Genomic DNA, 21880 nt, shown 5'->3' on the forward strand with positions numbered 1-21880 from the left:
CAAATAAAAATGAGTTGAATTCAAAGTAATTTAGGTGTTGAAGCATCAAAAAGAGACTTCTAAAGACATATTTACATTTAGAGCTTTTCAATTTAAGTCAATTCAGTTTTATTGATATAGCACCTATAACAATGGACTTTGTCACAAAGCAGCTTTACAGAAATGTCTAATGAGTAAGCCAGAGGCAATAGTGGCAAGGAAATTCCCTGTGATGACATGAGGAAGAAACCTTGAGAGGAACCACACTCAAAAGGGAACTCAGACTCTTCTGGGTGACGGCGGATTGTGCGGCTGTGAGTCATTACTCCACAGCTATATGCTGTAAAGTCAGACAGCACTGAGTGTGTTGAAAGGATCTTCAGGATGGAGTATTAGATTCGATTATTCATGTGAACAAATATGGATTGACATGGTTCACAAGGTTACATTTACTTTACTGGCTGTTACAGAAGACCCATAAAATGATCTTCTTATTATTCATCATAGAGCATATTAATCAGTAACTACAGTGAAAGTATTAGGAAAAGGTATATATAGTTTCGGGAATGAGCAAGCCTGACAGCACCATGGAGTTTAAGGAAATAAACAAAGACTACCATTACAACTACACAGTGCTTTATTGAAACAATGTGTTACACAAGCAAGGAATTTTATCTTAAATGCCACTTTTTACTCAGTAAAGAGTTCATCAGAGTATTAAATACTTATTTCCTAGTAATCAGAAATCATAAATGGGGTTATCATGACACAATGGGAACCTACATAAGGATTTCTGTCACTGATGTATTTGGAAAAGTATAACAGCTAAGAGAACAATCCTGAATAAAATGTAAATATTTATAGGTTTTTATTTTAAGATGGTATTCTGATTCTGTGTTTAAAGCTACTATCTACCTAAAATTCCAATTTCATATTATTAAAGTTGTATATCTGTCAAATTTCCAATGTTCTAGTAATGAGGAATTAAGAGCATAATTACACAAGGAATGAAAAGATATTATTATTATTAAGCTAGATAGATATTAAATATTAAATAGTAATACTAAATATATATTATTAAGCAATATTACACGAAATACTGGGCAAGAACTATTTTGTCACGCTCTTTCTAAGGAATAAGTGTATTCTGAAATCTTTGATTTCTTTCATATTCAGGAGTGTGATTGGGAATTAGCGATACTGGTGATGTCAAACACTGGAAACCAGTTGGAAAGCAGAGAGAGCAACAACTTCTGATGTTATCTGGAGCATTTTTATTTTATCCTATTAAATGCAGGTGCAAAAATTATAAATTGAAAAGTTGGTCATAAGAGAATTTCTGCATAAAACCAGGAGTTAAGCTTTCAAGTTTTTTTTTTTTTTTTTTTAAATTAAACACACTACACATTAAAAAGCTACTGAACCTATGTGCTTATGGTATAACTAACAGTAGTGACCAGTATATATAATTAACTACATTAAAAAAAAACAAATCTCAAGTAAATGGTATTTAAAACAAATAACATGGACATTATTTTTCCTTTATCAGAATCAGAATCGTTTCACTTATAAGCAGCAATAGTTCATTACATTCTTGTGCATGTCTGGATGCTCTGTGAAGACTGAGTCCCGGTTTAAAGGCCTTGTCTCCATGTCGGTATTGCCCTGTGGTAGACAGATTAAACATAACGTGACTGAATGCTAAGTTAATGCAGAATACAAGAATTAACACTTCTGCATAAAAAAATGCAGAAATAAACCTATAGTAATAACACACAGACAGGTGACAAATTCCCATCAGGGTTTCGATGGCATGGTTTTGTGCCCACTTGCCCCCTTAAAGGGAAGAGACTGCTGTGGATGGTCCCACATGGATACTCTAAACACTTGCACTTCTCAGAAACAGTTTCTGCCCAAGACTCACCCTCTCTTCAGTGGATAATCACAGCTAGATGCTGTAGACATGCAACAAAGAGCTGCTGCTCTGATCATAAGGATCATGATGCTCATACTGAATATCCTTTCAACACACATGGTACAGTCTGAGTTTAAAGTATACAATTGTGGAGGAATAATGATGCTTAATCTCTCTTTTCAGTGTCACCCAGACGAGGGTGGGTTCTGTTTTGAGACTGGATCCTCAAAATCCTGAGAGGGAAATCCCTGATGTCATCTCAGAGATTTTTCCTTGTAACTGGCTTGCTCCTTAGGGATTTAAATATACACATACATCATCAAAAATGAGTTGAATTCAAAGTAATTTAGGTGTTGAAGCATCAAAAAGAGAGTCACTGCAAATCAGTACAAATGGTGAAATGGTGAAAAGATGTCTATCGTGATGGGAGTTCTCTCTTCCATGATGACCCTGCCCCTATCTATAATGGCTCACTGAATGGTTTAACGAGTCTAGAATTGATGATAATCATAATCACCGACTCAGGGAATATCTTTTGGAAGATAGATATCTTTTCATTCCTCTAGTACAGTTCTAAAGATTTGTAGAATCTTTGCCAATTTGCAATGAAGCTGTTTTGGTGGCTTGTTGTGGGCCAGCACCTTATTAATGCACTTTATGTTGTTTTTTCCTTTAATTTGTCACCTGTCTTTTGCCAGTGGTTGAGTCATATTCCTATAACCATTAACTGACTCAGGATCCTGGAGAGACTTCTCTTTTCAACGCCAAGCTTTGTACTCACTTTGTAATTATTAGGTACAATTTGACAATACTACTACTTGGACCTGTTTGACTTGGAAGAACAAGTCAGACGATAATGTTAGAAATTGGTTTGTGATACATAAATGCAACAACCAAGAGCAAAAGTTTGTACACCCTTAGGACTAAATGAGAAAAAAAACAAAACAAAGAAATACATTTTATACCAGCAAGCCATTTAATGTGTTCGGATCACATACGTTATTTAATTTCTTAAACATGTAAATAATTGTTAAAAAGTGTATGTTATGATATTAATATAAAAAAAACTGTAATATCAGTTCAAAAGGATGCATTTACTCTTCTGTTTGTGATATAAATGTATTTTGTAATATTCACCAACCTCTTTGCATATACTCTGTGCAGCTGTTGATCCTCTAAGTTATAATATTGAAAACATTTGTATTTAGCTATATTTTATTGTGACCATCTAACTGTTTTTTTCCACAGTCTCGCCACAGTCAAGGGAAAAACATCAAATTGTCTACACCACTGAAAGCCATGACAGTTTTCAGTTTTCACGCTTTGGTCAGAGATACTGGATGCATCAGAAGGTCCCACAAAATTTTCATTCCAAATTCAGAGTTTTATGTGAGGTTAAACTTTTAATTCTGAGAATTAGGTCATGACATAATTTGTGAAATTAGACAAAACCTTTATTTGTGGCTTAGGTATAAATCCATACCTATGAAACATGTGATAAACAGGTCCACCTCCTGTTGGCCCAATCTCTTTGGTGCGTTCTTCCCATCCTTTGGTTGGTTTCCAGAGTCTTGAAGGATCTCGGCTAATGTGACTTTCAACCTGAAAGAAAGAAAAAAAAAAATCAGTCACCACTGTTAAAAGTTAATTAATATTTCACTAGACTATTTATTTCCATTGTACTCTCACCTTCTCTTTTATTTTAGCCTGCTTCTTCAGCCGTTCCAACTCCTCCTCCTCTTTAGTCTGCTTTTCCTGCAGTTTTGTCTCTAACTTGTGTAGATCCTATACAGAGAAACAGAACTGCACTCTGATGTTCCAAGATTTTATAAATCAAACCCACTAAACACTACAATTTGTTCTCTCTAAACTCACCCTCTCTTGAAAACGTTTGATGCCTTCAGCAGCCAGTCTCCTCCTCTCCTCCACCTCCACTCGCTCCTGCTCTTCCTTCATCAGCATTCTCAGCTCCTCCTCTTCTTTCCTCTCCCTGATGTGGGCCTCCACGGCGAGTTTGACCTCCAGCTGCCTCCGCCTTTCCTCCTTTAGTCTTTTGCTCCGCAGCACCTCTTCCCTGAGTCTCTGCTCCTCCTCCTGCTCCTGCTTCTGCCTCTGCTGCTCCCTCCAGGCCTCCAGACGGAGTGCCACCTCCCTGCGCTCCTCTTCCTGCTTGAGACGCTGGGCTTCCGCTAGAATGACTTCTTGCTCCTTTCTCTCAACCTCTCCAGCCTGGTGTTCACGCTGCACACGAGCTTCCCGTTCTCTCTGCCTTTCTGACCTCCATTTCTGAATAGCCTAGTAAATAAGGTATATTTTCATCCAAATTACGGGTGGAGTGTATACAAGCAAAAATGTTTTGAACATTTGCATTGTTGGATAAGCATCTAACCCAATAACACTATTTTTAATATATTGCATATCAGGTTAACATGGTGATAAGATCATATACATACTCAACATTTTTCTGCTTGCCATCTGGCAGGTGCTTGATAAAGATAGACTACCCTGTTTTTAATATCTTGAAGTATATTAAAGTTTAAAGGGCTACACTGCACTCAACTAGAAACAGTTCTCATGACATCAGTTAAACTGGTACAATACATCTGTAATGGTATAACTATTCAAAACATCCTTAATACGCTGTATATTTATCATCATGTGTTTTATGTCCTTATCACATTTCCCATAAAAGAAAATCAAAAGAATATGATCCAAACACAATCATGGACAATCCAAAACAGTACTACCATACTATGATAATAAATGTTTATGCCAAACAATAATGTTTACAATGTTAATAATGTAATATGCAGTGCAGTGGAAACAAAATTTTTTTGTGGCATTGACCAAATCTGCATACTAACCTACTAAACAGTATGTCACAAGAGAACTCCACTGTTGCTCACTGACTGGGCAGTAAACTATATTATTGTACAGAATATTTAATTTTCTCTCCTTTTCCATGCTCGAGAATTTCTGTAGACATTAATTAAAACATAATATTGTTGTCTTTTCTCCCACCCTAGAAATATGTGCGTGGGACTGTTTATTAATCTCATTCGCACATCCCCCCTGAAAGAATACTGACCCATCCTGCCACACCCACAGTTCTTTCTGCATGTACACCAGCAATATTTTCTAACGAACCTAGTTGATACTATTTCCCAAATTCTAAACAAATTAGTAATTCAAACTATAGTGACCATGATCACGATAAAGCATTTACTGAGGATGAATGAAGGTTGTAAATACGTCTGAGTAAACCAGCACGCCAAATACACGTACGCTTCATACATGATGCCCTCTCCAACTCGCACGAGAGTAATTATAGCCTTTTTTTTTTTTGCACACCTCTACCCTACCCCTACTATTTAGTATGTTGGTACACTTTGTAGTTTGGACGCAGCCATGAAGAGATGGAAACCACATTAGTGCTGTATCATAGTTTATAAGAAAAAAATCAGTTCATGGCACTTTTACTCCTTCTCTTTCATCATATGCCAGTTTTTCCACTCTAGTCGACCATCACAGCCTACTAGCAAAATTCAAGCATCTTCCCAATTTTCTGGTTGGCCATTCAGGTTTTTTTTTTTTAACATACAGCTCACAACACAAAAAAAGACTGATGTGGACACACTTTGTGATCATGACAGGATCATGACGACATTACTTCCTTTTTAACCACACACAAGACTTCATTACTTCAGCAATCAGCACTGAAAAGTCCAGAGTGAACTCGTACCTCTTTCTTCTTTTCCTGGAGACGGCACATTTCTAGATACCAGTCCTCGTGCAATCTTATATCCTCCTCAGTCTTGCCTGGTAAGTAAAGTTTAACCTCAGACCTGTAGGAGGGTTTTCCACGGTGCTTGGTCCACACTTTTAGGAAGCTTTGATGGTCATATTGGTCCCAGCCGCCCAGTTTCCCTCCTGTCTGCTGCAGGAATGTTTCCAGAGCCATCACCTCTATCGGAAACTCCTGTCTCCTTTTTGTGGCCATGCCATGCTTGGTTTTCTGAACTAGGGGAAACTCAGTGTCCTTCTTCACAGCCAGTGCCCAAGAGTCAATCTTCCTTTCAAAGGCACATATCTCTTGCCAACAAGTCCTTTCCTCCTGCAAGAGCTCCTCAAAACTTAGGGGGAAAATGAGTAAACAATGTGTTTTTAGGCATGAGTCGGCATAAGCTAACTTCTCACAATTTATTTTTCACGAAAATCGTTTTTATACCTTTTATGTTGTTGTTCTTTGAATGTGTTGATGGAGTTTTCAATCTCACTCATGATGTCTTTCAGTTTTTCTATCACTGACATTTAAAGAGAGAGAAAACATTCCTTCAACAAATAGTTGATTAAGTCTACATTTAATTATGGAGACAAAAAGCGTATATATTTATAGTCATTCAGATTGAAAATACAGGTTTCATTATAATGTTACTTACAATTGGGAGATGGCTTCACATCCATCAGCTGCCCCTGGAATCTGTACACACCATTTCTGATTTTTTGTAGTTGTTGCTGCACTCTCAGAACTTGGATAAAATAGAAAATAAAATTGGATCAAATGATTATGAAGAGAATTTCACCTCCTCTGGTTGAAAAATACTATTGCAGGCTACTTGCGGAAGAACATTTCATAAAGTATGTTGCGCTCTTCCTCCACTGAGCTCATGGCTGTCAGTGCACTTGTTTCAACAGAATTTATGAATGAATGAAAGCCTTTATTGTCATTGTATATCTCTGTATACAACGAAATTAGGAGCACTGCTTCTGACCGGTGTTATAAAAAACATACATATAACATTAGACAATAAATAGGCTATAAAGTGAGTATACCATATAGTATAAAAGTATGTATGTATGTACAGCAAGTATACAGTATAAAGTATATACAGCAGGTGACTCAGTCATGAAAAGTGACCAGTGATAGTATTGCACATTACCCTCTACACTGGTGTAAACAGTTTAGTATAGACACACGGAGTACAGATTGAAATGGAATAAGTGACCGTAGTCGGGTAAGTGACATTTACATTCTACATTTAGTGCAATGAGAGTTAGAGTCCTGATAAATAAAGTGACCAGTATTGCACATTGACATTCTACATATGATATAAACAGCAAGTGTGGACAAAAGTAGAGATTGTTGAAATAAGTCACTGTAGTTGGACACAGTGACCAGAAGTAGTATTGTACATTGACATTTTACGTTTGGTGCATTTGTGAGTTTACAGTCCTGATAGCATTTGGGAAAAAAACTGTCCTGAAACCGAGTGGTCCTTGTTCTTAAGGATTCGTACCGCATGCCCGAGGGCAGGAGATCAAACAGGTGGTGGCCTGGGTGTGATGTGTCCTTGATGATGTTTTTGGCCCTAGTGAGATAGTGGGAGCAGGCAATATCTTCCAGGGAGGGTAGTGAGCAGCCAGTGATTTTTTTTTTTTTTAAGGCTAAGATTTTTTTAAATTTAAGGCTAGGTCTCAAGTAGAGCGCCTAAATAGTAATGACACCAACAGTGTAGTGACAAACTATTTCGTTTGGGATGCAACCCAAGTATTTGCGACTGCCTGGGACTGCGGTGCCTCACTGACACCGAGGTGTAACTGCAGTATCACAAACAGCACATGTCCTACAGGACGCACTAGTGAGTGAACTTTGGCTACGTAGCTACAATAGAAGCTCTGGTTGACGGGGAAAACAGTTTGTCTGCTGTAATCGCATAGCGATCCTCAGAGCCACGCTGAATGGAGGGGCTTTCCCTGAGACTATGCACATCACCAAGAGAGACAGACACAGCTACCCTGTTCACTCTAGCTAGCTAAAATATAGTCTAGAGTTATTTACAAACCTATAAATCCTGGTTGCTTTTTTTCACTCAATCCGTGTTCTCTGTGTATTCGTGAATCCTTTTTCATCTTATGGTATCATATCGGACTCACTTTCTCCCTCTTATTTTTCTTTGTTTGCACTATCTGACTCTGTCTCCCCCGATTGACTTCATGTCTGAAGTTGTGATGTGATGATGGTTGATGTATGTGAGCTGGCATATGAGGTACGTGTACATATTCGTCAGAGAGACTCACAGCAGCTCAGGAACATCATATTAGAGCAGGCGTCATCAACTAGCAGACTGCAGTACGGATGCGGAGCCAGCAAAGTACTGCAGCAGACTGAACCAAGGACTTGATAAAACACTGTAGCAGACTCGATCAAATTATGAAAAAGTTTTCTGTAGACCAGCAACTCGAGTTTTCTAAACCAGCAGGGTAATCTTTTTTTCAATTTAGTTACAGTCATGGGAATCACAAGCCATCATTATATATATATTTTTATTATTATACAACAGTTTCGCTAATTTGACTGGACAAGTGGCGTACTAAGAGTGCTGAGATTTAGTATAAGAGCACTGAGACGTTTCACTGTTTCTATCACTCCACTTGTCTGTGTTCGCTACATACAATTCCAGCAATAGTTCATTACACTGAAACAGTTACTACAATTACTACATACACAGCGCTCTGTTCAGCTGTGGCTTCTTTGGGAACTATTTTCTTTTAAAAATAAACAAAATATTTGGTCATATCGTGTCTGAAATGTCACTTAGTCTCATAGAACTGGTGTATAAAAGCAATATCACATTCGCAATCATCTGTTTTACTGACTAACAGCATGGCTGTGATTACCTACTCCTTGCTGATATTCAGTACAACAGCAATATTGCTTAATTGAATTCTTACGATTCTTAGTTATTAGGTTATTTGACTGGTAAGTTGAATTAAATGGTTTTAATCCAAATGCTACTACCTGAAAAACAAGTAGACCTATAAATAATTTTAACTTGGACCTGTGGATTTTTTTTTTTTTTTACAGGTTAAAAAAAGAAAAAAAGTAGCAGGGTAATCTTTTTTCAATTTAGTTACAGTCATGGGAATCACAAGCCTCATTATATATATATTTTTTTTATTATTATACAACAGTTTCGCTAATTTGACTGGACAAGTGCAAATTTGGCTGGACAGAGATGTTTGCCTTTATTCTGCCAAACTAGATGTTAAACTAGACTAGATGTTGTATCTCATCTGTTCAGAGTCCATAGCACTAGTCAAAGGTGGTAATGTGAAATGTAACTGTGAAACAAAGCATAAGAACTTCACATTGGATTAAAACCTGTTATCCTTACAGTAAAAGGGAAAACATAGTTTACTATCCAGTAACTTACTTTCAGCCTTAAGGTCCATGTTCAGCTTGTTCTCAAACTCGTCTAATTCACAGAAGCATTCTCTGAGGCCATTCCTCCTTCTGTGTTTATTCATTGCTCTTTCTTTGTCATGTTTATCAACCCTGCACAGAGACATTTGAAATGAGCGGAGTTATTCTTCATTCTTTTGTGTATTGTTTAAAACACTGTGACTGTTTACTCACAGCTTTCTCAGGTGTTCAGCTTTTCGTAGGAAGTCTGCTGTATCCGCCACAGCCATGCTTTCCTCAGAGCGCTGCATTTACACTCTCTTAATAAGCACTTTCTCTTTTTATTTATTTATTTACTTTGGCTTTAATGCTCTTTTCTGACGGCGCTTAGTGAAAAACGTCTGTCACCCCATACAAAAAAACTCTAGGTTAGTGATAGCAAATGCTACTGCGGAATCTCAAAATGCTCCTTACTCCCTACATAAGCGCACTACGTACAGCATGTTCTATTGGCCTATGCACCCTAAATAGTGCACTATATTATCAATTGAAATCAATTTGGGATTTCATGAGGGCATCCGGCGTTTCATCGCCACACGGATAACCGGGTAAGAAGTAACAAACAAAAAAAAAGAGATATATCCCTTACGTATTTTTGGTAATAGACAGATTTTAATTAAATGGAATTCGTACGTATGAAAGTGAATACAGTACTCCGCTGCGTTTGTTTGTTTGAAATGCCTGTTGTCAAGGCGGCCATCTTGGATTTTGAATATCAAACTTTATGCAATGCAAGAAAAAACACACTTGCTGCATCTGCTAAATAGGAATGAATGTGCTCTGTTCTTATGTGGCAAAACTCTTAATTTAACAAACTGACCTAGCCAAATAATAAAGAAAATATATGTGTGTGTGTATATACACATATACATATACTGTCTGTATTCTATATATACACACTATATATTCTATCTAATCCTTGAGAACTGCATGACTGTAACAGACTAATCAGGAAGCTGAGAATAGAAAGAGCCATTACTGGGAGAAGATATTTGGGATGGTCTATCCCCTTGATATGAAGACATAATTATCCCTGAAACCAAAATAGCAACGGTTCCTGTGGACACAGAGCAGGACTCAGAGAAAGTGTGAGCTGTGGAAACAGCAGGTGCTACAATTAAAGACACCACACATGGAACCACACACGTTTCAACAGCATCTACAGAATGAGTGGCATTACACCCTTTAATGGGCTATTTTTATTCATATCAAGCCTATTTGTAGATAGCCTACTGAACAAAAATCTTATATGCTTTGTTGTTTTTGTCTTTATCACAATGCCCCATAGATTTTTACATGTTTAGAATTAATCCTGATTTTATTTATTTACATACTGGAACACATAGAGAGTTATAATACTTGTTACTATTGCCCAAGCTGCTGTTTTCTGACTGAAATCTGACCAAGGTCCACCATGCCATGTGACAAAGCTGGTATCTGACCAGAGACTGTCCTCAATAACCCGAAGGTAGAAGTGTGAATCCTGGGCTGTGTTCCAATACTATTTTTAATATGGCCTTGTCAACTTGTCCACCACCCAAATGTAGTCAATACAGTAAATAAAGTAGGTGAACATCTGATCATAACACCCATATGTGGGCCTTCTCCAACTGTTACCACAAAGTTGTAAGCATACAAATGTCTAGGATGTCTTTGTATTCTGTAGCATTACAATTTCTTTTCACTCGACCTAAGAGGCCTGGCCCAAACCTGTTCTAGCATGACAGTGCTCCTGTACACAAAATGTGATCCATAAAGACATGGTTTGGAGGGTTGGTGTAGAAGACCTCTAGTGGCCTTCAAAAAGCCCTGACCTCAACATCTTTGGGAAGAAATTGGAATGCTGACTATGCACCAGGCCTTTAAGCTCGACATCAGTCCCTGACACCACTAATGCTCTTGCAGCTGAATGATCAAAAATCCCCACAGCCATGTGCCAAAATCTAGTACAAAGCCTTCCCAGAAGAGTGGTGGCTGTTTTAGCGGCGAAGGGGGAACAAATCAGTATTAATGCCCATGGTTTTGGAATGTTACATTCAATACTCAGTGTCCACATACTTTTGACCATATGGTGTAGGTGCGTAATGGTTGCTTCTTTAGTTTTGCACTGGAGTTATGAGACTGAGAACTGGATTTGGTTTGAAGCATATATTTAAAGAAAAAGATTTTGGGTGAAATAGCTACACTGACTGTTAGCTACATGAGCCTGATTGACTACATATGTGGGAAAGAAAAAAAAAAACTGTACAAAAGTTTCTCAGTAGTCTTACTTTAAAGGACCAACTCCCAAGTGGTCTAGTCAGCATGACTGTAGAAATCATCAGCAGGTTCTCCTTATTAACATAACCTTATGTCCACATTTTTACATCCTGTGGCCTGTGACCTGGAGGTCAGCAAATATCCTCCATCATTAAGGATGTATTGATTTATCTTTTCATTAAATGTGCTCAGAGTAATCAAGGAGAGAGGAAGATAAAGAGTGAGAATACGCAAGTGCTGCCTACTGTATGTGCCTAGATTTTTTTTTAACAAGTGATAAAAATGTATGGTTTAAATATCCCATCTCCACAAAATGTCACAATAATAAGAACAAATACATTGATTCATTCATTCATCTTCAGTAACTGCTTTATCCTGTTCAGAGGATAAAGAGATGGATCCAGAGGCTATACATAATAATTACATACATTACAGTGGGTACAAAAGAAAACACTCGATCAAAGCTTAAACTGTCTTAAATTGCTTGAATATGTATAAAACATGCCCACATGAAAAGCTAGAAACAGGCTAGAATGCTGTAAATCTGTATTAATGCTCTGAGAATTCAGTTTGTTATATTTTCTAGCACCTTGTTGTTCATAGGCAGAGTTGTGAAAGGGAACACGGCTATACAACAGATAATCAACAAGCAGCATTCAATGACAAAGACATCTAATTTGACACTTATTCCTCTTTCTTCCTTTATTATCCTTGGATCCAGCTGTGCACTGAATGATTCATAGGCTGGGGACCTGAAATATGTATCTTAACGCAGAGATGGTGGTACTTTCATTACCTATTCTGCTATCTAGTTATGAAACCATCCACTTATTACACTGGCTAGATAGCAGCCCAGTTTGTCAGACAATGCAAATCTAATCCTCACGGAAATTACTACAGCTAGATCATTCTTTCAAATGAAAATGTGAATCTATTCAAAAATTTGAATATGTAAAAATTTGAACTAGAACTGGTATCTGTCCAATCAGTTACTGTAGTTGTTATTCATTCATTCATTTCTATCCGGACCAGGGTCTCAGTGTATCCAGAGCCGATCCTGGGAACAATTGGAGCAAGGTAAGCAACACTTGGACAACACCTGGAGCAAGGGAATATACCCTGGATGACACCAGTCCATCGCTGGACACCATGCATAAACAGTTTCTTCTTTGAGTAAGTGTATCATAGACAATCCATCTACCAGCATGTTTTTAGGACATGGGAGGAAACTGGAGGAAAGCCATGAGGACACAAAGAGAACATGTGATATGCCTGAGCCAGAAACCCTGGAGCTGTAAGGCAGCAGTGTGCCATCATGCTGCCTGTCAGTATTAGTTTAGTTGAAAACAAATAGTTCTTAAGGGGTTCTCTGGCTGACTTACAGTTTTAGCTTTCAAAAGAGTTCTATTGAAAGGGAAACTCTCTTTTCTAGGGTTCTACAAAGAACATTTAAGGATTCCCACAAAGGGACAAACTGAAGGATGGTTGTGTGTGCCTTTCATTATCTTTGACTTTATATACTTTCAAATGCCATTTGCTGGTTAAATTATTTACACATTTAGACAGATTTACCATTGGATACACTGACAGACATAAAATGACCACTGCTAATAGGGCAAACCCTATCTATAACTCAAGTGTAATGCAGGATGGTGAAACTTGGCTTAGAACTGAGGTCAGAAGTGAACTGAGGTCATCCAAATGATTTCAGTGTTGGGCTTTAGCTGGTTAAACTGTTGAGTTAAAAAAAAAACAGATAAACATTAAAATAGCTTTAAATATTGACACATTTGAACATTATGATCTATATTCCTGTCCATAGTTTGCTGTCTACATAAAGTATCAGGTGCTATTATTAAATGTGTGTACAGCAGGAGTGATCTATGTACATACATAAGTCACATGCTTGGTGCTTCCCCGAAAACTATTAATGCAGAACTCTTCTGTTCCAGGATTTTGTCTGGGATCAAACCAAATGTGACAAGAGTAATCATTTTAAATTACTAGTAACCGCAGTACTGAGTACTGTTTTGAGATCTTTCTCATTTTACAGACAACCGTTATCCTGGAAAGTCTATACAGCTGATCTTCACCAATGATGTATTCAAATAGAGAATTTATAATAACCTTCACACTTCTATACAAAATGTTTGACAACCTTATAGCATTGAAAACGTGTCAGTAGAACATACAGGCCTCATGTTGAAGGTGTTTGTGGGAGTGCTTACTCACATTTTGGTTGTGTCAGTGAAATTCTAGTCTCGCTGCTAGCACACATGTGTATCTTACCTAGCAGCGCTGCAACACAGCTCAGTAACATTCCAAGAAGAGCCTGGATGTGTCCCAAGAGGTCCCATTGGATTCAGTTATTAAGACAGTCCTCAATCTGTGTTTGACTGGTTTTTGCTTGTGAACATCTTTCAACACAGAAAATTATTATATGGGCTTAGAAAAATGTGGCATACAGATGTTTCCAAAGAAGGACCTGAAAGACTTCCAGTTTGTAGTGTTCTTTCACAGAAATATACCAGATTCAATATTTTAATATTAATTCATTCCAACAATCACAGGGTATAAGGCAGAATATTCTCACAGAAAATAGCTCTGACTGCAACACCTGCTAAAGATAGCAGTGTCACGGCTAGTCTAATCTGCCTTGTACACACTGTCTCTCAATGTTTTCTGTTATGCCTTCAAAACGGTTCAGCTGTTGTGTTTCATTCAAAAATAGCTGCATTACAGGATTTGCAGAACAGCACTGATGTCAAGGGGTCCCAAAGGGCAGGCAGTCACTGATGGCAAAGGTTTTGCAGTCAAGTACTAAACGTATTTATACTCACTTAAAATGGGATTTGTGACTCTCACATTGTTTACACAATATGAATGTCCATACCTTCAAAATTCAATTTCAAATCATATGTGCTGGGTTACACAGCTACATTTTAGCTACCCAGTTACTACTGGACATATCAGCAATAATCAGTCTGCCTTTTATTTTTTAGAATAGTTGAATAGTCTTAGAATGTTGCATTACAATTTTAATAACTTCTATCAGATATCTATCAGATATATCATATTAAATATCGCATTAAATAGTTCAAAGCCAGCAATTTGGGCTTAGTCCTACATTTAAAACAAGAAAGCCAATATTACTTTTTTTTTTTTTTTTTTGCTATAAGGCATCATGCTTATTAGGAGTTTTTAGAAGCTTTGGTGCCAAATAACTTCAGATAACAGATAACTTATCAGATAACTTAGAGCAACTGTTTTCAACTGTCTTCATTTTTTCTGGACCTGGAACACACACCTGAGAAATACCTGCTCTCATTTTATACCAATCAGCCATAACATTAAAATCACCTGCCTAATATTGTGTAGGTCCCACTTGTACTGTCAAAACAGCTCTGAACCATTGAGGCATGGACTCCACAAGAGCTCTGAACGTGTGCTGTGGTATCTGGCACCAAGCTGTTAGCAGCAGATCCTTTAAGTCCTGCAAGTTGCGAGTTGGGGCCTCCATGGATCGGATTTGTTTGTCCAAAAACATCCCACAGAATCTGGAGGCCAAGTCAACACCTTGCACTCTTTGTCATGTTCCTCAAACCATTCCTGAACAATTTTTGGAGAAGGGCAGGGTGCATTAACCAGCTGAAAGAGGTCACTGCTATTAGGGAATACTATTGCATGAAGGGGTGTACTTGGTCTGCAACAGTGTTTAGGTAGGTGGTACATGTCAAAATAACATCCACATGAATGTTGGCAGGGGACAGGAGTCAGCATGGGCACTCTGACTGGTCTGCGGCTACGCAGCAAGCTGTGATGCACTGTGTGTTCTGACACCTTTCTATCATAACCAGCATTAACCTTTTCAGCAAATTGTGCTACAGTAGCTCTTCTATGGGATCGGACCAGGCGGGTTAGCCTTTGCTCCCCACGTGCCTCAATGAGCCCTGGGTGCCCATGACCCTGTCGCTAGTTCACCGGTTGTCCTTCCTTGGACCACTTTCGGTAGGTATTAACCACTGCATACTGGGAACACCCCACAAGACCTGCTTTTGGAGATGCTCTGACCCAGTCGTCTAGCCATCACAATTTGGCCCTTGTCAAAGTCGCTCAGATCCTTACGCTTGCCCATTTTCCATCTTTGAGAACTGACTGTTCACTTGCTGCCTAATATATCCCACCCCTTGATAGGTGCCATTGTAATGAGATAATCAATGTTATTCACTTCACCTGTCAGTGGTTTTAAATGTTATGGCTGATCGGTGTATCTTTTTGCAACTCGCTGAGACATTTCTTGCTTCTAAAAAAGTCTTACAGCAAAAGCATTCTGGCACTTAGAATAATGTGACTAAGAAAAGACAGCTGAATATTGTTTTTTGTTTTGCTCATAATGACAGCTTGGTGTTACTTTGACTAACCCCATCTAGCTTGGCAATGTAATGAGGAGTAAATGTACACCGGTGAATAAATCCCAGGGGATGAGTGGCCTTGGCAGGCTTAAGAGCGAGATCTCACTATAGAAAGCAAACCGCTCTCACATCCCCAACAGCTGCTTGTGTGCGTCACATGTACGCTAGAGATCTCAAAGGCTTGGACAGCTCAACATTGCAAGCCTGGAACATTGCAGCAAGTTTAATAAACAATTAAATATATAAATGATTAATGTCTTATTAATGTTCCTTAATTTTAAAGCATGGTTCATCAGATGCGCCACATCCTGCTGCGTGTGTGAAGTCGTCTCACCTGTTCCACAATCACAGTATTATGGCTAATATGAATGTTTCCAATCATTAGAGCCATTTTACAGAAAATATATAGCAGTAATAAATCAAATCAATTGGCTCTGTGGATTTTATCAGAACTTTAAAATAGCTCAATGTTTAATGATTCAATGATTTTGTCTTAACACTACTGAATGTATGAAAACTGTCATTCTCTATAGCTAAACCTCTGTGGCTAAATTGTCATTCCTTTATGATTATCTGTACTTTCTTTGTCTTTCTCAAGTCCTCATGTGTGCGAGAGGCAAGTTCACCACCCTCACACTGTTGCCCTCCGCTTTTAAAGGATACTGCACAGCGACCCTTATGCAACAGACATTTAAAACGAAATGCAAGACCATGTTGGAAAACACAACAATCCAGTTAAAATGAAAAAAAAAAAAAAGATCACTATTTTAAGTGGCTTATACAGAGCAGCTCTTTGTATGCATGTGATAGTGGGTGCATTTAGGTTTTGTTTTAGTCGTGCGGAATACAGGCGGCACTTCAGGAAAGCTGGTGATGATGCAGCTTTTAAAGTTACAAATGCAGTGAAGGTGCATAATAAGATGTAAGACATAATCTGTCTAGACTCTGAACTGCAGATTATCACCTGAGAAAGCACTTGTGTCAAACCTATAATGTAGGCCACTTTCAGTAGGGCATTATTCGCGGTTATTTAAAGACACAGTGAAGTAGGTTGAGCGTCACATGTCAAACACTGAAAGAAAGAAAAAAAAAAAAGAGACAAACAGAAAGAAACAAAAGAGCAAAGTCAACACAGAAGCTACACTATGCATGACACTTGAGGGTGTGTCTGTATGCTAAAACAAATGATAAAGAGCAAATGAGCTTTTCCAACTCAAATCCATTTTACACTTAAAGATAAATGTTGATTCATATTGATTGCTATAGTGTAGGCCAAATAATGCATTTTCTAAAATAGTTGAGAAATAAATTTTAATTTTAAGAAAAATGGCATATATAGGGGGTTGAAATAAGCTCACAGACACAGGGAAATAAATAACCGTATTGCGTTCAAAGTGCAGAGGCGGGGACGATCTTAAGTAATGCATGTTACGTAGCCAGTCCAACATGAATCACTTGAGAACACAGCATGACTGTGCAAATTTGCGACACAAGGAAGTAGTATGAACCTGGGATTCACCTGTCGAGAGTGAAACATTCGCCCGGGAAATCTTATGCCTGTTGGTTTACAGGCTTTAGAAAGAAAAAAAAAAAAGACGACCAAAGTGAAAAAGAATAAAAGAAGTGCAACCGAGGTTTATTGTTAAATATGCTCTGGGAACATTGACAAGCCATTGGAAAAGGAACTTCGAAACTCCACTGCAATAAAGTGCAAGTTTTTTTGATAGCTAGGACTGTACATTTGTTTCTTCTGCTTGTGAAATGTGCGCCTAAGTATGAAAAGCCCTTGTTTTCCGCAAAATTGGATCTAGAGTAAGAATTTATCCATGAATGATACCATATTTTACAAATATTGTCAGGAGTAAGAAAAATCAATTCAGTGAACCAGCTCTCTGAGAAGATCGGCATTGATTTAAAACAATACACATTCTGGAAATGAAGAAAATTGATCCAACCATTTGTTTTAAATTATAGCTTGCCTGAAAACAATTGGGTTTAGAGGACTTGTAAAATAAGCTCCAGATCTAACCTCCAAATATATTAAAAAAAAAAAAAAAAACACTAGGTTAATTTTTGCTGCAGATTTGCAGTCAGGTTAAGAAATCTGGAGAAAATGATGACAGTAGTCAGGCAGTTAGAAAACAGTGGCACAGTCCAGGAACATGGAACAGTCGCAATATCATACGCTGTGCATAGGAGAAATAAAGCACTTATGGTTTTCACATAACGTCAACCACGTCATAAAGCTTCTGTACGCTCGAAGGGAGTAACGAGTGCATTCCATTCCCGAAACTTTGACAAAAGTAATGAAATGAGGGCATAACCATGGGTTCAGAAAAGAGTAGCAATACAACAATACTGTGCAGATGCCAGCAAGATAAAAGGGAAATTAAGTTAGACACATCCCACCACCTTTGCATAGTGACAAATACAAAGCAGAGGGATCAGGCAAAACTGCAAGGGAAAAAAAAAAGCAAAACAAAACAAAACAAAAAAAAAAGTCAGTGAACAGCAAGAAATAGACACTGTGTGGGAGAAAATATCAGGCATGCCCACAGAACAGAAATAATCTATTCTCAAAGTCTCTGATAGACTTCTTATTCTGTACACACCGTACATGTGGAAAATGGGAACTCAAAATGAGTTCCATGCTCTGAGACACTTTTTAAAACCAACTTTGACAGTGCCTTAGTCATTATCTGTGCAGTAGCACAAAAGCCTCAAGCTTCTCTGGAATATTTCCTCTATACGTGAGATTATACTTGATGATGGCGCGAGCGGCCAAGCACTGTAGCGTGGTGTGATTTATGGGTTGTATCAGGTTCTTGGCCATCTCCTTCTCGTCTAACAGGTCACACGCAGTCTGCCTGAAGGAGTTGGTGCTGTCAAAGTGCGTGCCACCTGCGATAAGCAGCTTCATGATGTCGGGGTGGTTGTTGGAGGCGGCCACGTGCAGAGGACTGTTATTATCTTCATCACGACAGTTCACATCAGCACCGCACTCCAAAAGAATGGAGGTCACCTGGAACGAGGGGAACTTACACACGGGGTAGCGGCCAACACACGTCGTGTTTCTGTCCACGGCCAGGTGAAGGGGGCTGTAGCCGTTTTTCCCGCACGGGTGCAGCTTGAGGAACTTGTAGATGGTTTCTTTCTTGAAGTGGTCCTGCTCGACTGTGCACGGGACCTTCTCCAGCAAGCAGATGAGGTGCAGTATGATGGCGAGCGCCTTGCTGAGCTGAGCCGGGTCGGGTCCGGGCTGTCGCTGCTTCATGGCGCGCTCAATCTCCAGCACGCTTTTGCTAAGGATGCCCATGAGGTCGTCAAAGGACACGGAGGTCCCCAGGAGGCCTTTGGCACGGTCCTGCAGCATGAAAGAAAAAAGCTCAGCGAATGAGAGCAAGCTGCTGGCAGTCATAGGACTAAGGGGGTCTAAATTACTCTGTTGCATGTCCAGGGCATACTTCCACAGGTTGATGCACCGTTCAAAATTCCCCGAATCGGCATAGACAGCTCCTCGGTACCGAATGTAGTACGATGTGTCTGGATGCGATGGACCCAGGATGCGCTCTCTAATAAGGAGAGCCTGCATTCGCATCTCATCCGGGTCCGAGATCAAACTGTCCAGCTCTTCCATGCTCCTGGCCTCCTTTGCGTAGTCATATGCCATGATAAGTTCTTTAGGTTCTCCTTTAAAGAGGACACTGTTGCAGTCGCTATATCGCATCTCCATGGCTCTCTTCCAGTATTTTAAAGCTCCCAGAAGATCCCTCTTTTTGTCCACAAAAGTAGCACCCAGCAATTCTAAAGCATTAATTCGTTCCATTTTGTTCGTTTGAGGGTGTTGTGTGAGGAAGTCTACTATGTTCGTGTGCCCTGTGACACTGGCTGAGAGCAAAGGAGTCATTCCATATCCATCCTTTTCCATTGTGGCACCGTACTTCAGAAGCATTTTCATTATCTCTAAACTGCCGGATTCAGCACAATCATGTAAGGCAGTGTTACCTACAGAATGCAAAGAAGGTAGCGGTTAAATCAGACATCCCAAACCTCACTACTGAAAAATTATACACAACTGATTCAGCACAAACCTAAGAAAGAGATAAAAAAAAAACTAGAGAAATTACACTTCTTATACTTGACAAATTGCTTCACATAAGTTGCAGTGCATTACTTGGTTTGTAATTGCATTTTACCTTTGACACTTTTCCTGTTGACATCAGCACCTTGCTCCAGCAGATACTGCGCAATCTCTTTGTGGCCCTTATAACAAGAAATCATGAGGCACGTATGGCCGTGCCGATTGGCCACTTCCAAGTCAGCTTTGTGTTCCACCAGATATTTGACGATGTCAAGGTGGCCGTCGAAGCACGCGGCTCTCAGAGGGGTCGAATTGGTGAGTGTGGTGTTGTTTACAGAAGCACCGTGGCCCAGGAGTGACTGCACTACCTTCAGGTGTCCCGCCGCCGACGCGGCCCACAGCGGAGGGGCTCCTTCAATGGTCTCACCGTCGAAATTGACGGATCCTCCGACTTCAACAGGGGCGCAACAGCACTCCAGAAGGTACTCGACCAAATCAAGGTGGCCGTAGCGTGCTGCCATTAACAGCGGCGTTGCTCCATTCGTTTTCTCAGACATCAGTTTCGTAACCTCATGGTCGGTTTTGTTCTCTAAAAGCTTCTGAAGCAGCTTCAGCTTGCCATCTCGGGCTGCGTTGAATACAGCAGTTTTTAAATCCATCGCATGTGGTTGCTTGCCTTGTTCCTAAATGAACAGAAGAAGACACAGAGATCAGGCACTTCTGATCAGATGATCTGAAGCATTATATTATAGACAAACAAACAAACAAACTAAGAAAATCAACACCTTCTACAGGGCTTGGATATATCTAACTACACACACAGCGTGACTTTAATGTACATTTGTCATGGATCATCAAGACCTTTATCGTGCAACTCCAAAAGAACCAGCTAGCGTTATCACTGCCGACAGCTGTGCTATACTAGCTAGCTGGCTAACGTTATATTTATTTAGATAACTAACAAATACCATTCTAGAAATCTTGTAAAAACTATCCAAGGTGATATAATGACTAGAGGAGACGTGGACAGCTTGGCAAATCTGCCTCGCTAATACTAATACTAACTGGGTTGTTTAGTCAACCTAGCTAGCTAGTTACGCCAGTTTGAACAGGGCCAAATTCCAGAAATGCTTACCACATTAGTCACAATGCCCAGAAAGTAATTTTGTTTTATAATCTGACGACAATAACGACAAGAAGTCTATACGTCTAGCTGTCCCCTTTCTCTAGCTAGTAAACATGAGCTACATAGCTACTCAGCTTAGCAAAGGAAAAAGTGGCCGACTTCTACCTTGTTGTCGCTGCTCCTCGGTGTCGGTCGAAGCTAAATCCACTGCTCGGTGTCACCTCAGTTGACTATTAGAACCATGACAGCACGAGAGACGCTCAAATCCACTGGCGTTAGTGGATTTCTCATCATAACTCGTGGCTTTGTCGAATATACAGAACTTATTTTAATGTAAATCAAAGCCGTTGTGCTGGAATCCGACCGCCACCCCCGCTTAGCTCCCAGCTCACCTAGCTTAGCTAGCTTACGGCTCTAGCTGGCTAATGTTAGACGATACCGTACACCAGCGGCGTTTTTTTCGTTAATGAAGTCTTCCCTCAGGAAACAAACACAATCCCACGGCACTTCTCAGTGCCTATTTGTTTCATACGTTATCCTCACACGATACTTTCTATTCCTCGCGACGAATAAGGAAGTGTATGCCAGTGGCTTCATCGACAGCTTCCCGTTAAAGTCACATTACTCCCGCCCCTTTAATGATTGGCGTTAGAGCTAGCCAATCAGAAACGGCGGGTCTAGGCGCGACGTCTAACCAAACGTAAACAATAAATTTCTGTAGTCACGACGATCAGGCACTTCAGAAGTTACTCACGACGACTAGATTTTCAGTAGTCCTAGTATTTAAACGATTTAACATACAAACGTATCGTTATTATAAATGTTTATAAGTATGTTTAGATACACAATTGAAATTAATATGATA

The 21880-nt window shown here is 39.3% G+C and overlaps 2 protein-coding genes across 3 annotated transcripts; both read right to left on the reverse strand.

The window, feature by feature from the left end:
- Positions 1 to 598: 598 nt before the first annotated feature.
- On the reverse strand, positions 599 to 10339 carry LOC113529758 (coiled-coil domain-containing protein 112). Of its 2 annotated transcripts, none has more exons than XM_026919202.3 (9): positions 9312 to 10310; positions 9109 to 9230; positions 6334 to 6423; positions 6123 to 6198; positions 5637 to 6027; positions 3770 to 4189; positions 3584 to 3679; positions 3378 to 3496; positions 599 to 1644 (listed from the first exon to the last, which is right to left on the reverse strand). In XM_026919202.3, exons 1-9 carry the CDS (start codon positions 9386 to 9388, stop codon positions 1614 to 1616), a joined length of 1422 nt encoding a protein of 473 aa, XP_026775003.3. In that variant the 5' UTR covers positions 9389 to 10310; the 3' UTR covers positions 599 to 1613. The 2 variants fall into 2 exon arrangements, with proteins under 2 accessions (XP_026775003.3, XP_053092043.1); XM_053236068.1 differs by lacking the exon at positions 599 to 1644 and adding an exon at positions 1651 to 2184 and having other exon boundaries at positions 9312 to 10339.
- A 7084-nt stretch (positions 10340 to 17423) lies between these two features.
- On the reverse strand, positions 17424 to 21768 carry fem1c (fem-1 homolog c). Its single transcript, XM_026927950.3, has 3 exons — positions 21181 to 21768; positions 20005 to 20572; positions 17424 to 19813 (listed from the first exon to the last, which is right to left on the reverse strand). The coding sequence occupies exons 2-3, from the start codon at positions 20546 to 20548 to the stop codon at positions 18504 to 18506; spliced, it is 1854 nt and encodes a 617-aa protein (XP_026783751.1). The 5' UTR covers positions 20549 to 20572; positions 21181 to 21768; the 3' UTR covers positions 17424 to 18503.
- Positions 21769 to 21880: the final 112 nt, after the last annotated feature.

Source organism: Pangasianodon hypophthalmus, chromosome 8, assembly GCF_027358585.1.
Source record: "Pangasianodon hypophthalmus isolate fPanHyp1 chromosome 8, fPanHyp1.pri, whole genome shotgun sequence".
Taxonomy (NCBI): Eukaryota; Metazoa; Chordata; class Actinopteri; order Siluriformes; family Pangasiidae; genus Pangasianodon; species Pangasianodon hypophthalmus.